Source organism: Xylona heveae (assembly GCF_001619985.1).
Source record: "Xylona heveae TC161 unplaced genomic scaffold L228scaffold_3, whole genome shotgun sequence".
NCBI classification, from domain to species: domain Eukaryota; kingdom Fungi; phylum Ascomycota; class Xylonomycetes; order Xylonales; family Xylonaceae; genus Xylona; species Xylona heveae.
The window spans coordinates 184,533-197,788 of record NW_017264195.1 but is presented as its reverse complement, the minus strand read 5'-3'; the positions used below and the strand labels follow the sequence as shown (position 1 = coordinate 197,788).

Sequence of the window (13,256 nt, the reverse complement as noted above, 5' to 3'; positions counted from 1 at the left end):
TACCCAACAGCGTATACTCCCTTCTCAATCAATCACCCAGAACCATCTCGTCAAGTTAACCTTTCGTCCTTGTCGTGCCGCGAGACAATATTGAGCGCCCTAGTTGCTTGTTTCTCTTATTCTTTATTGTTATTCTCTACATCCCATCACAGCACAGCACAGCACATCAGCGGGGTCTCAATCACTCTTTCGTTAAAAACAAAAAAAAAAAAAAAAACTTGGAAAATCCAAGGGATTCATAGACCCAGAGAGAAAAATATAAAAAACGTTAAAACAAAGAAACACAAAAATACGAAAACCAAAACCAATCTCCAACAACGCTTCAAAATGGCCCCAATAGACCCCCGCGTCAACTTCCGCACGTCGTACAACCAGGACGAAATCATCGCCACCATGACAGCATACTACCAATTCCTAAGTCGTCTTCCATACGTCGACCCGTCCGATATCATGTACCCTCCTCCAGGGGGGTGGCCGGAGATCAACCAGGAAACGCTGGGCTACTTGGGCCGCACTGACACGGTGATCGAGTTGCTGCGTCACTTGCCGTATATTAATACCGACAACCACGACTTCCTTGTTTCACTCGACGTGCATGCTGCGGATTATCGAGGTAAATGGTTCAAGTCAAGCGTAGCCAAGAAAGTGGGCTCTTTCGCGACACCTGTGGGAGCGACGTTTCCCCCGAACGTGATTGGGTTGACGAACGGGAAGAACACGGGTGTTTATTTGATGCTTGATACGGTTGATGGTAAGGCTTTTCCCCCTCTACTTCTATTTCTAGTTCAGTTTCAGTTTCAGTTTCAGTTTCATTAAATCTCCTCACTCTCTTTTTAAATTTATTTTTTATTTTTTTCATTTTCCTTTCGTTCCCGGAGAAGATGGAGGAAAGGATAGCTTGGGGGTATTTGGATGGGATGGGGCAGGGAGAAAGAAAATACGGGATACCGTGACAATTGGCTTACGATATTGATATGAATACTCGATAGGGACAATAACGCCGTACGAGATTATGGGCTATACCTACGATCCTACATACCCCCCAGGCGATCCGCGAAGCTGGCGAGATCAATGCCACGACGAGACGCTCAGGTTGTCGGATATATTGGATAGATGGAAGCAAAAGTTTGCCACGCTGGAATGGATGGCTTCGCCGCTGAATGGGTGGCCGTATATTTGGTGGGGAGATGACCGGCGCCAGTCCGAAGAGACGCGTCAGAGAGAGGTACGTACATTCCTATACAGTGATGCATCTTTAATTTTGTTGTGCACGTTACCTTTGATCGCAAGGCCGGTGCTATTTTTAGGAAAATGAATGGCTAAGACAGCAAATCTAGGAAATGAGAGAAATCTTTCGAGCACATGGTTGGCCAAACTCATTTCGGAGAGATGAATGCAAACAGGCTCTTATTAAGTGGGAAGAGGAACGCCATAGGAGATATCGGGAAGCTCAAAATGGCGCGTGATCATCCAAAGAATATTCAGAGATTGGAATCCAAATAGCATCCCACTTAGCGCTTTAATTCTAGCAAACTTCGAAATCAAATTTCCTGTCCTTTAAATAAATTTATATGCAAAAAAAATCTTGCAATCAGACTTACGCTTTATATTCTCAACCACGAGGTATTATAAAAAAAAACAAGAGGAAGTCCAAACTAAAAGGGCTATTTTGGCAACGATGCCATAAGAAGTGCCATCTCTGGTGCCTCAGTCTTTTGCGGAATGTCACCATGCGGCAATCCATGGTTACGTAATTTTGATAGCTGTTCATCTGCTCTTCTAGCAGACCTAGTAGTAATCGTCGCCTTGACATCAGCTGGCTGTGTCCGTGACGATTCGAAGGTCATTGCAGACTCGATCCCCAATCCTGCCAATTCTTGCGAGCAGTCGCCATCATGGCACTTTATCAGTCCGAAGTTGTGCAGCAATTCTTCATCCGTGGCCTTGCGGCTTGAATTAGCTTCCACAACAGCTATCTGATCCGGCACCAGCCCTCCGAGACCTCGGCGTTTCCTGAAATTTGGGCTCTGATCATATAGCGGGGTCAATGCAGCTGCATCAGGGTGGTCCAAAAAGAACGGATCTTCATTGAGCAGTGCAAACCCCATGTGATTGACCCCTTGCTGAACAGGCTGACACTCGTTGATCTGCAGCCCATCCACGCCATCTGGATCTGTTATACCCGGAAAATCAATCGTAAACACAGGTCGAGTAAACACTGCTTTCACCTTGACCCAGACCGTGTCAATGCCCCCGCCTCTTTCTTCCACACTGGTTACTTCGTCCACGAGCTGCGACGGCGCAACTTTTGGACACCCCCTGAACAGCTGTCCTGCGGCGCCGTTTGAACCGCCGTCAAGGAGTCGAATGTATTGTTGCTCGGGAATTTCTGGCCTGACCCCATGACCTTGCAAGTTTTTATAACCATCATTGATGGAAATAAATTTGGCAGGAGGCCATTCGTCTCGTTCGCACCTAGCTGCATTTGGTATTTTGGACGTCCACGCAGTGTTATGTTCGTCGTTGTACTTGGCCACGTATGGACGATCCGGGCTAACCTGACTACTGTAAGGGCATGTGACGGATTTCATCTCAGGATGATGCTTGATAACAGAATTATAGTGTAGACAGGGCTGCTGAATCTTTTCTGCCATGCATTGAATGGGCTGGACTCTTCCGGGGACATCGCTGACTGAGGTGGTAGTGGTTACAGTTTTTGATCGACGCTTTCTTTTGCGGCATCCGTCGCCCTCTCCCGCTCTGCGGACCTTCTCGGGTGTCTCGCATGTGTCTTCGGACGTCTTCGCTGGGGTATGCGACTTTTCTGGAGGCCTTGTCAGAGATGGTTTCTCTGTAGGCTCGAGATAGGAAAGTGTGTGTTCTTTCCCAAAGACTTTGAATTCAGCTTTGCCTTCCTTTTCTACGCCCTTAACGCAGAGATTGATCAATTCAGGCGTCGCTGCTATTTCAGCAATGTCAAGAATTTCCCCTGTTTAAATAATAAGACCCAGATTGATTAGCTTCTGATAGGTTAATGGAGACGAAGGGCTTATAACCGAAGAAAGAAAAAAGACATACCAATAATGGGGATTAAGTCCTCAAGTGCTTCAAGTGGAGCAAGTAGAGCCGGAACTGCTACTCTGCAAAACGCCTTTGCAGCGAGATCAAGTGCGACATTTTCTGCAGCTGCTTCTGCAGCTGCCTTTGCCCCGTCGACGACGTCCTGTTTGAGTTGATCTTCTTTTCCATTCATAGGTGCAGATTTAAAACCCTTGCAGCAATAACTTTGGAGCCCGCCTGTGCAGGTCCGGTCTCCACTCTTATCATGATAGTTGGTGTCTTTGACCACCTCCGTCTCACCATCCGCACATCCGCTGATACACGAGAGACCAAGGCCCCGGTATCCGCGCCACTGGCAGGTCCCCATGAATGTACCGTCATCGCAGCACAAAGTACGATACACATTTTTGTCGCATCTCGAATTTGTGGACAGTTGGCCCGGCTGCCCATTCATCTGTGCCACTGCATTTGTTCCTTTTTTGCAAGTCCCGCCGCATTCTGTGGTGTAGCATGTGATACCGGCCTGCAGATTGAGACTCATTTGCTGTGCATCTTGCTGCGTGCTGGTGGTAATGCCTTCTGCTGGCGCAAGACCGTTGTCGGCTTTTTGGTCGACTTGATCCATTGCCCATACCTATTTTCACAGAAACAAAAAGGAGTGAGAAAAATGTATGGAAGACAAGGAGAGGTTATTTACAGACCATTAGTCCGCCCAAGCAGCGTGAGTTGGCAAAGTCACGCTTTTGTTGAAATGTATCGTCATCGTCATAAGAAACCCATTGGTTGCTGTCCCATGTGATCCATTTTACGGCAGCTTCTTTGTCCCAAACTGGCGTCAGGCTGTTATCGGATATGATATTGTTGATCTCTTCAAGGGTCAAGATTCCGGAAGCATCGGAACAAGGACCAGGATTAGCACCACCAGTAAATTCACAGACCCCATTCGGTGTATTACAGGAGGGATCTTTCAATGTAAAGCTTCGCCCGTACTAAAGAAAACATGTCAACATAAGACGAATGTGTGCTGGAAAACAATGCATACCCATCCTTCGCCCATGACGACTTTATCAGGACTCACACCTGCGCGCCATAAAAGGTCAAGCGCAAGGTCTATTTCGGTAATGTTCGTATGCGGCGCAATGTATGGTCCGACAAATTTTGAGTCGGCATCCCAAACGCCGTGCACTGTGAAAGATTAGCATCATCGTAAAAACAGTGGCAGACTTGTAAAGAGCCATTGTAAATTATAGTCAACAACCGAGGAAGTCTCGGGGAAAAAAAAAAAAAAAAGCACGGGCTCATTCTCCAAATGATACTTACAGTCGTACGCCATGAGATTGAACCAATCTAACGATTTCTGAATCTCTTCGACGTCAAAATGCTGTAGATACCAATAAGAGGTGGGTAATGTCATTGAAATGCCGTATTTCGAACCAATGGCATTCCTCAATTCCTGCACAAGAGTCACATAGTTCTCCTTATCAGCAGGGGCACCTCCGCGATCATCAGCTTGAGGGTATTCCCAGTCAAGGTCCACTCCATCAAATCCATACGTGTCCATGAACTTGATGAGCGAGTTGATAAACTGCTGCCTGTTTCCAGAACTGCTGACCATATCGCTAAACGCAGTTCTCGTAGGCCCAGGATCTGTAAATGACCAACCGCCGACAGAAATCCAGGTTTGTAGCCCGCTATTGGAATTCTTCAAGCCCGTGAACCTGCTGTAAAGAGATGCACTATTGCCATCCATGGGAGCAATTTGGAAGCTCTGAGGGTCGAAGAAAGCAAAGGCAAAATTGATATGGGTAAAGCCGTTAAGGTTGAGATCTTCGGGGGAAACGCTTTGGCAAGTGCGGGCATTTGCCCACGATTCATAATAGCCAATCGTGCGCGTGGACACACTGCCTCCGCCACCGCAAGATGGTCGATTGACTGATCCACAGCCTCCATAGCCTGCTTGACAGCCTGCGTCACAGAAATCTGGGGTCGATCCGCAAAAGCTTAATAACGGTATCTTATTAGCAGCCATACCGGTGTAAGGTTGCAATCTTTAAAGCTGCAAACAGTAAGGTGACATACCCATATTTGGAGCAGCAAACATTCAGCGGACAATTTTGACTGCCTTCTGCGCCAAACACACCACACTCGGCTTTGGCGTCACAATTGGATGTGCAGTTTCCAGCACCGCATTCTGACGGACTATATCCGCACAGATTATTGTTTCCGCCACCACAACATGCCGCATTTTCGCAGGGAGTGTTCGAATTGCAGGTGCCTGTAGGCAACCCACGCGGTTGGAGAGAAAACAAGTCTAGCTCACGAAGTTCAGACCAAAGAGCCTGCTCGTCATCGTTCGATGATCCTGCTTGTACTTGAAGCAGTTTCCAAACCAAAAAAGTTAAAAAGAGTGGCACAAGCCGCGGATGCATAATTGATCTATATGAAAGCTTGCTGCGTGTTTGCCTGGGACGGCCATAAATTCATCGAATCCCGCAATTGCTTTTCAGAAAATACAAAGACTGAACTGAACGAACACGACTATCTCATTCAATATCAAGAAGGCAGTAGCTTGTGAAGCATTTCCAAAAAGAAAAGCATCAAGGAAAAGCAAATTAGAAGAGAATAATTAGGTCCTCACGCAGACCCGCCGGTAAATCAGTCTAGGGGCTAAGAACCATAATCTCGCGGGAAACTCAGGCGTCTCCTTGATACTCTGTATAGCAACAACATTTTCTTCAGCCTCGCTGGAGCCTGATCCTGCAGCCTCAACATGGTGCCTGCAAATCGCTCCATTTGCCGTGTCGTACGGAAGGGCAGAAGGATAACCAATCAAGCAAGGGGCAACCGCGTCAAAGTGAAAGAGAACCAGCAATAGAGTAACCACCACTGCGGGTCATTGACTCCCTTCAAGACGGGCACTGTAAATTGGGATGCTTATTTTGTGAGGTCACTCGTTGAGCTATGCGCAATGTTGAATCTCTAGTGAGGGGTAACGGCACAGGTAAATCGTGAGGCGAGGAAGAGGTTGCAAGGAGTTCCCAAGTAAAGACATGGGATCCGCCAACTAATTGACGAGCGCTTAACTAGATAATGCTGATTGGACCGCCCTAGCGTTAGTTGTCGGCTTTACCTATCATCCATCAAACTTTAGCGCCTCATCCCTTGAATGACATCCCGCAATTCTTAACGGTGGCATATTATCGTTCATATCAACGGTGGCTGTGTCAGCCGATCCTTCCCCCTAACTGCAAAAGAACGGCACAGACAAGACCTGCCCTGAAGAATTGTCAGTGGAAAAAGTCTGTTAACGTGACACGAAAAAATCATGCCATCCGAGGCCCCTTCCCAGCCCCTTTTATGATTTTCTTAGCATTGTCCCTCGTTTCTCCAGTGACAAAGCCTAAATGCACGGCAATGATATTCGGCATCGTCCACAAAGCCATGTGCAAGGAGCAAATAAGGCGCGGGAAATTCAAGGTGTATGAGCCGTTGGTACAGGATATTCGAAGGGTCGAATTTCGAGATGTCTTCATCAGAACTGGCTCCTTCTTCGTTCATGGCTGCTAAAGAACATATTTACGAATGAGTTTGTTGTTTGTTGTTTCATTCGTTCTAATTTTTTTTTTGATCGATGATTGTTTTCTAAATGATAGTATCATGTCGCAATTACTGCCAGCATCTTTTATCTGGCTATTGTTCCTTCAGCCTGCCATTGCATTTGTTTTGTACCCTCCAGTGGATCCTGACAAGCTAGCAAAAGCTTACAACGTTACCACGGACTGTCTGCAAGCACTGTAAGTGGTCTTAATTGACTTCGAGATCATATTTATGTAAAATTGGGGGTTACTGGTTGAAAATCATTCTAACTCGTTCATTCTTCTTCAATAGCAATCAGACGGTGGAAGCATGCGACCAAACTCTTTTCCAAATGGTTGGTTCAGTGGACAATTACTACTGGCAAGACGATAATATCACGACGCTTTGCAGCGCTAATTGCACATGGGAGGCAACGTTGTGGGATCTCAACGTTGGTGCCACATGCGATGGTCAATATTTCTCATCGTATGGAAAACTCATACCCCCACAAACGATTTCCGGGAGGTTCGTTGACGGAATGAGATATGCATGCTTGGGCTCAACGTACGTTATACCTTCCCCTATTTCTTGTATACCTTTCGATATGATGTATTAGTTTACTGATTGGAAGCTCTTCTCCGTAGGGTGTCTGACGCCTGGTGTCTTACCGAATCGCAAAACTGGACAGGGTCAGATATTTATCGCCCTAGTTGTGGCACCAATTCCTCAGTTACGGCATGCTCAGGAAACAGTTCCAGCCTTAATCTAGAGGACCAAAGGATGGCAGACCTTTATGACGATGATACCGTAAGTGCACGCAATATCCAGAAGGCGCCGTTGATCAGTTACTAATGACACATTAGCTTTGTGATTACTGCTTCATTCAAATGTTATATACTCGAGTAACGTCTCAATATCTACCAGACAGCGATTATTCGGACTATCTTGTAGATCAATTACAAGATATCGCGGACGTGTGCAATGCAACCATACCAGATATTACAGTCCGCGAATTGCCAACATATCCTCCCGCACCGCCAGTCAGTTCGGTATACCTTGGTAACGGAACAGGTCCAACGACTACCCTTGCAGCCTCATCAGCAAATCAAACCTGTATGGGCCAGCTGGTAGGAGGGTTTCAAAAGAGATCACACAAGGCCAACCCACACATTCGTGGGGAATCCCTTAGGATGCGCCAGACGTCTTCTAGTTGCGACGGACTGTCAACAACATACGGTATTACAACCGGGGATCTTCAAGCAATTACTGGGAGCGACACATGTGTTATTTCAGCTTCCACCTGTTTTCCGTCCTCTTGCACCTTGAAACAGGTGCCAGAGGGAACTACATGGTACGCCATAAAAGGCTTCTCAGATACCATTCATTCTTTGCTAACTCCTGAGGCTTCAGCGACGCCCTCGCCCAAAGTGTTCCGGGAAACGTCTCTACAGTTCAATTCCTAAAATGGAATCCGAACATACTTGGACTCTGCGACAGTCCTACGCCCGGTCAGCTCGTTTGTATAGGGTAAGTTTCTGAACCTTGGCATTAGCAACGCCCAACGTCCCTAGCCCAGCTGACCGTTCCGATCTTCAGTGCTCCCGGAGGTACCTACAGCCTTCCTCCGCCGCTACTCGGCACCGGCGCCGATGCTGGAAACCAACAAAGAGGCGGCCCAGGGGGCGTCGTCACGCCGACAAGCGCATCGAACAGCACCTCGACTACAAAAATCAGCGGAGCAGTCTCTGCACCTACGGCGACACAGTCCGGAATAGCATCAAACTGTAACGACTGGGCACAAGCCCAAGCCGGGGATGATTGCTATGACTTTGCAACAGCGCACGGCATCACTCCCGATGAGCTATACGAATGGAATGCCATACTTGGTGCAAACGGCGCAAATTGCAGTCTGCAATTTCAAGCTGGAGAATATTATTGTATAGGAGTATCAAGTTCTGCTGCGACGACAAAAACTCAACCAGCACCAGCGACAACAACAGGCGGAGAGGCGACGACTACAGACTCTGACCCAAATGAATCAGCGACAACGCCCGCTGGTTCGGTTCAAACCGGGATTGCTCCAGACTGTGATAAGTACGCTGAGGCGCAAACGGGAGACACGTGCGGTAGTTTTGCTGCTGCAAATAGCATTTCCACTGGAGATTTGTTTGCATGGAACAGCGTTTTGGGATCCAATGGGGAGAATTGCGCGTCAGAATTTTGGGCGAATGAGTATTACTGTGTGGGAGTGGCCAGTGGAGCGGCCACTACATCGAATAATATACCGTCTAATGTTCCCGCCGCCACATCTACGACGTCCGTGACGGCCCCTGGTCCGACTCAATCCGGAATTGCAAGCAATTGCAACAAATTTGCGGAAGCACAAAGTGGCGACACATGTGACGAGTTTGCAACAAATAATGGTATATCGACCGACCAACTCTACGCATGGAATGCAATTTTGGGAAGCGACGGCAGCAACTGCAGCTCAGATTTCTGGGCAGACGAATGGTATTGCGTAGGCGTTAACAGCTAAATGCAGGCTTTCATTATAAAGTGTTTTGCTTCAAGGGATCTTTGCCTTTTCAAATATATATATATCCGATTCTAGGTTTTTGAACATTGCCGACCTGCCTGTGACTCAAATTCTGTGTAGTTACAGCAAGCTGCTTTACCTAAAATTGCATCTCAGGGAGCACGTCTGGATCGAAAAGCTTCCCAGGGTCGTTAAGCATATCCCATTGATCCCACTCACCTAGGCCGGGTTGCGAGCCGAAGTCGAAGAAGTCTGGAGGAGGATGCCAATTGACCGATGAAAGGAGCCAATCTTCATCTTCTTCAACAATTCCTAGTTCTCTTGCATGGCCTTGCGCACTACTAATCGCTTGCTCGCGCGTCATGCAATTATTTGGATCGAGCCCCGCCTTTGACCAGACGCGAGCCCGCCATTGCCAAAGAAACTGCCATGTCCTCTGACCATTTTCAGTCAGTGGTCGTGGCTTCTGCTGAACTGATGGCTGGTTGAATGGGACTTCCAAAGTCGGCCATGGAGCATCTATCGAGGTACCGGTGATACCGCCTCCAGGGGAACAAAGGCTGAATGCTTCATCAATAACTGAGCGTGAGGAATCTGCGAAAGGCCCGCGAGGCTCGTGGTCGAGGTTTTTGAGAAGTACGGCCAAGCCATGTAATGGCTGGTGATTTCTGGATATTTGTATACGTATATTAGCGCAATGGTTTCAAGCTCCGAACTGCGATAGAGATAGATGTGCATTGCTTACCCGGGCCACGACCACTGAAAAGGAGAGAAATCGTCCACGGACGCCAGTATGACAGTCTTTCGTATTAGGTTTTGACAATGCGTGATAGCTCTAGAGTTCAAACATCAGAAAACGGAATTATGCATAAATTGAGCTTCGAGTCATTTCAGCCCATACTGAGGAAGAAAGTTCGGCCAAATGGCATGATATGGCCCTTGCGCGATTTTGTCACAGACTAAGCTCCAAGTCTTGTCGATAAGAGCAGATAGGAGCAGCTTTGCAAATCGGTTCAGTCGGGGATTGTTCTCATGATCCTCAATCCCGCTCTTCCGCTGGTAATTTTCTAATTTCTCAATGTGACGTATTCTATTGCTAAGACTGGACTCCAGATTTTCGAGCAGTCTTTTCGCCTCAGCAATTTTTGCTTCTCTTGGTCCTTCGCCTTTGGTTTTCACATCGAGTATATTCCGCGTTGTTACTTTTCCAAAGCAATTCAGGTCAGCTGAATTCACAGAAGTCAGCCGCCGGTTCAAAAATTTTTTACCTGAATCTTCGAATTTTCCAGCAAGTAGTATGCCGACTGTAGACTGATATTGCGCATGATCATCGCTTTTGTCCGTCGCTATTTCACTTGCGTCTTGAGATCCGACATATTGCTCCTTTAATTCACTGATAGGTTTAACATCCCATGAAGAACTGTCGACAAGCCATGGCATTCCGGCCCAGCTAGAGGTGATTGTATCAATATGTAGTATGTGCCACCAGAGTCTTCTTCGGAATTCTGAGTCATGTTGTGTGAAGCCACTGAAATGTATCGGATCTTTATGAAGCCCCATCATCTGAGCTATTCTGACCGCAAGGCCCACAAAAGCACTTTATACTGTTAGTAGCTCAAAAAATACCTTGAATGACATATTGGATGGGCATACCAGCAGGCGAGAGGTTCCTCAGCTGCATCCCCATCAGTGAGCTGCTGTGATAAAAGGCAATAAAGAATACTTACCACGAAGGCGTGTAGAATGTAGAATCATATAGGCTGTGAGCGCATCTATGGAAGGTGCACGGGGAAAGTTTGCTAATCTCAGTGCTCTTTCGGCAGAATCAGAAAGTATTGACGATATGTGAAGGTTTTCCTCGGCAGGGAAAAATACCGAACGCTGTCCAATATCACATGAGACTGATCCAGCAAAGAGCAACGCCTTGAGTAATGCGATAAAAGATGTTTCGGGCGAGTGTACGTGCTGCATATCAGCAGCCCAAGACCAAAACAATTCATAGCGATCGAAAAACGATGTGGTATCCACATAACCTGCTATAGGATGATAGCCTATCATGTATGCATTGATAAGGAAGTCGCATTGAGACTTCGTTGGGATATTTGCAGTTAATGCTCGCTGAAATACTTGCTCCGATGTTGTAGAGATTGAATGGCCATCTGACGTGAGAGTATTCGGAGGCATTAACATTTCGTCGGCAGGATGAGATTGGCCTGATCTGATTTTCTCATCTTTTCTCAAGCCGAAATAATCGGTTTGCAAACTTCCTCCTAGCAGAGACCGAATTTCATTTACCTGACTTCCGCTTCAGCCTGATCCAATTCTTCAAAATGTGGACAAAGGCCTTACTTCATTATTGATACAGGCCCAGTGTGTGTCAGCTAGATACGTTGCTCCATTGTAGCCTTTGGGTTCTAGATACCCAGAGTTCTCAGGCTTGTTTCTTAGCTGGCGCACGGATTCTGAATCTGCATTTAAATAAGAGTCTGCAGGAAAGGACACTGAATATCCAAAAAAAAAGTGACAAGAATTGCTGAATAATTTACCTCCTTGATTTTGCGATTGATCTACTGCCCGAATTAGAATATAGTTCTGAATGAGCGCAAGAAAAAAAAAGTAAAATACAATGAAAATAAAAAGTAAATAAATAACTAAGCACACATACAAAATCCTTGCACAATGTTTGTCAGTCGGTCTAAGCGGCTATTTATCTGCGAGATGCTATCATGGGGGACCCTGGGTAATTTTCCAGCATCATCCAAAGAGGAGGATGAAACTCGTTCCCCGAATACCGAGTCTATCTTCACAATTAGTATTTAATGTATAACATAGCATCGGTCTGGTAATTACCTATGACATGAAGTTCACGGGGTGCAACTGCGTCAGGCCCATATTCGCACTAGAGACAGTTGATTTGAGCTTTTTTGTACGCAATGAAAAATGTTTTCGAAATCACCTACTTGGATGTTACTCTTTTGGCAACGTTCGCAAGAAGGCCGGCCCTAAATAGTATTTCAGCAAAGGCTTGGTCTGGGGAGAGAGACAAAACTGACTCTATCACATTTTACTTTCCGTACTTTGCACGAGAAGCAAGAATTAGATGTCCGACCTGTCGAAGGCATCTCGAACAATTTCATACATTTCCCCTCTATCACTCAGATCAGAAAAGAGATAGTTACCCATCACCTATGACCATAACCTCGGAATGAACGGAATGTGTGGTGATTACGTCATAACCATATTCGTCGGCAAGAGCACCAAGTTGATTATTCTGATATTGGAAGAATTTATGAATTAAGGGACCATTGTTTAGTTTCACTACATTAATTTTAATCTTTGTATAATATGTTTATAGTATCTACCTAGGTAGCCATCTGATATTTGCACTGCATTCCATGACGGCGTCATCTCAGTCGGTGGCTTGGAGTTGGGTTTTCCAAATGAATAATTGCTATATATCGAGTATACCTCCTAGTAAAATGAAGTTTATATTCTAGGAAAATCCATTGGCGGATATGCAAGTTGATGATGATGTTGAGACTTGCGGTTGGAACGAGGGGAAGAGATCATGGAAGTTGCTTTGTGAGAACCTGACAACCCGATGAGGAAGGTGCTGGCAAACCATAGCGCTTAGTCATCAGACTGGCTTGCTTCCTTCCCTTCCGGGGCGGACGGAAGCACAGAAGCCGTCGAACAAGGCTAATTTCCAGACCCAAAATTTCACGAACAAATCAAACTTCACCTTTCTGCAGTACACTGAGCGCGTCGCGATCAGCTCCTTGTGCTCGTCTGACGTCCAGGTCTCCCTTGCTAAGCTTGTAAGCCTCTCAGACATTCGACACATTTTGCTCAATTCAAGAGCTATTCCACTCTCATAGCTTGTAAGTCGACATTGCAAAAGCTCACTCGTTATCACCCTCCTTATCGTCACCAGCTTGAATTGGTCTTATCAGGTCAAACTGATGTCGCAGCAAGGTATCATACAATCGTGCTTTGGGTCATTTATTCAAACCGATTAGAACCCACCCTGTTCCATCGGTATTGTTGAGTGACATATTTCATCAAGAACCTCTTCTCTGGCGTT

General features: G+C 46.3%; 5 protein-coding genes across 5 annotated transcripts; 2 read left to right on the top strand and 3 right to left on the bottom strand.

Moving 5' to 3' along the window:
* The first annotated feature begins 194 nt into the window (after positions 1 to 194).
* L228DRAFT_244852 (hypothetical protein) lies at positions 195 to 1,556 on the top strand. Its single transcript, XM_018332027.1, has 3 exons — positions 195 to 751; positions 990 to 1,225; positions 1,338 to 1,556. The coding sequence occupies exons 1-3, from the start codon at positions 328 to 330 to the stop codon at positions 1,464 to 1,466; spliced, it is 789 nt and encodes a 262-aa protein (XP_018189548.1). The 5' UTR covers positions 195 to 327; the 3' UTR covers positions 1,467 to 1,556.
* A 108-nt stretch (positions 1,557 to 1,664) lies between these two features.
* On the bottom strand, positions 1,665 to 5,089 carry L228DRAFT_266360 (glycoside hydrolase family 18 protein; the record flags this gene model as incomplete). The annotated part of the gene is made up of 5 exons (XM_018334848.1): positions 1,665 to 2,989; positions 3,079 to 3,694; positions 3,762 to 4,049; positions 4,103 to 4,245; positions 4,381 to 5,089. The coding sequence occupies 5 exons, from the start codon at positions 5,087 to 5,089 to the stop codon at positions 1,665 to 1,667; spliced, it is 3,081 nt and encodes a 1,026-aa protein (XP_018189547.1).
* A 1,141-nt stretch (positions 5,090 to 6,230) lies between these two features.
* On the bottom strand, positions 6,231 to 6,622 carry L228DRAFT_244851 (hypothetical protein). Its single transcript, XM_018332026.1, has one exon. It carries the CDS (start codon positions 6,616 to 6,618, stop codon positions 6,427 to 6,429), a length of 192 nt encoding a protein of 63 aa, XP_018189546.1. The 5' UTR covers positions 6,619 to 6,622; the 3' UTR covers positions 6,231 to 6,426.
* Positions 6,623 to 6,774: 152 nt separating this feature from the next.
* Positions 6,775 to 9,244, top strand: L228DRAFT_218284 (carbohydrate-binding module family 50 protein). Its single transcript, XM_018330180.1, has 6 exons — positions 6,775 to 6,854; positions 6,949 to 7,200; positions 7,281 to 7,443; positions 7,500 to 7,987; positions 8,047 to 8,163; positions 8,233 to 9,244. Exons 2-6 carry the CDS (start codon positions 6,989 to 6,991, stop codon positions 9,170 to 9,172), a joined length of 1,920 nt encoding a protein of 639 aa, XP_018189545.1. The 5' UTR covers positions 6,775 to 6,854; positions 6,949 to 6,988; the 3' UTR covers positions 9,173 to 9,244.
* Positions 8,859 to 12,366, bottom strand: L228DRAFT_259270 (hypothetical protein). Its single transcript, XM_018334150.1, has 11 exons — positions 12,226 to 12,366; positions 12,133 to 12,174; positions 12,023 to 12,071; positions 11,838 to 11,969; positions 11,719 to 11,739; positions 11,522 to 11,640; positions 10,900 to 11,467; positions 10,826 to 10,847; positions 10,074 to 10,769; positions 9,918 to 10,007; positions 8,859 to 9,840 (listed from the first exon to the last, which is right to left on the bottom strand). The coding sequence occupies exons 1-11, from the start codon at positions 12,307 to 12,309 to the stop codon at positions 9,312 to 9,314; spliced, it is 2,352 nt and encodes a 783-aa protein (XP_018189544.1). The 5' UTR covers positions 12,310 to 12,366; the 3' UTR covers positions 8,859 to 9,311.
* Positions 12,367 to 13,256: the final 890 nt, after the last annotated feature.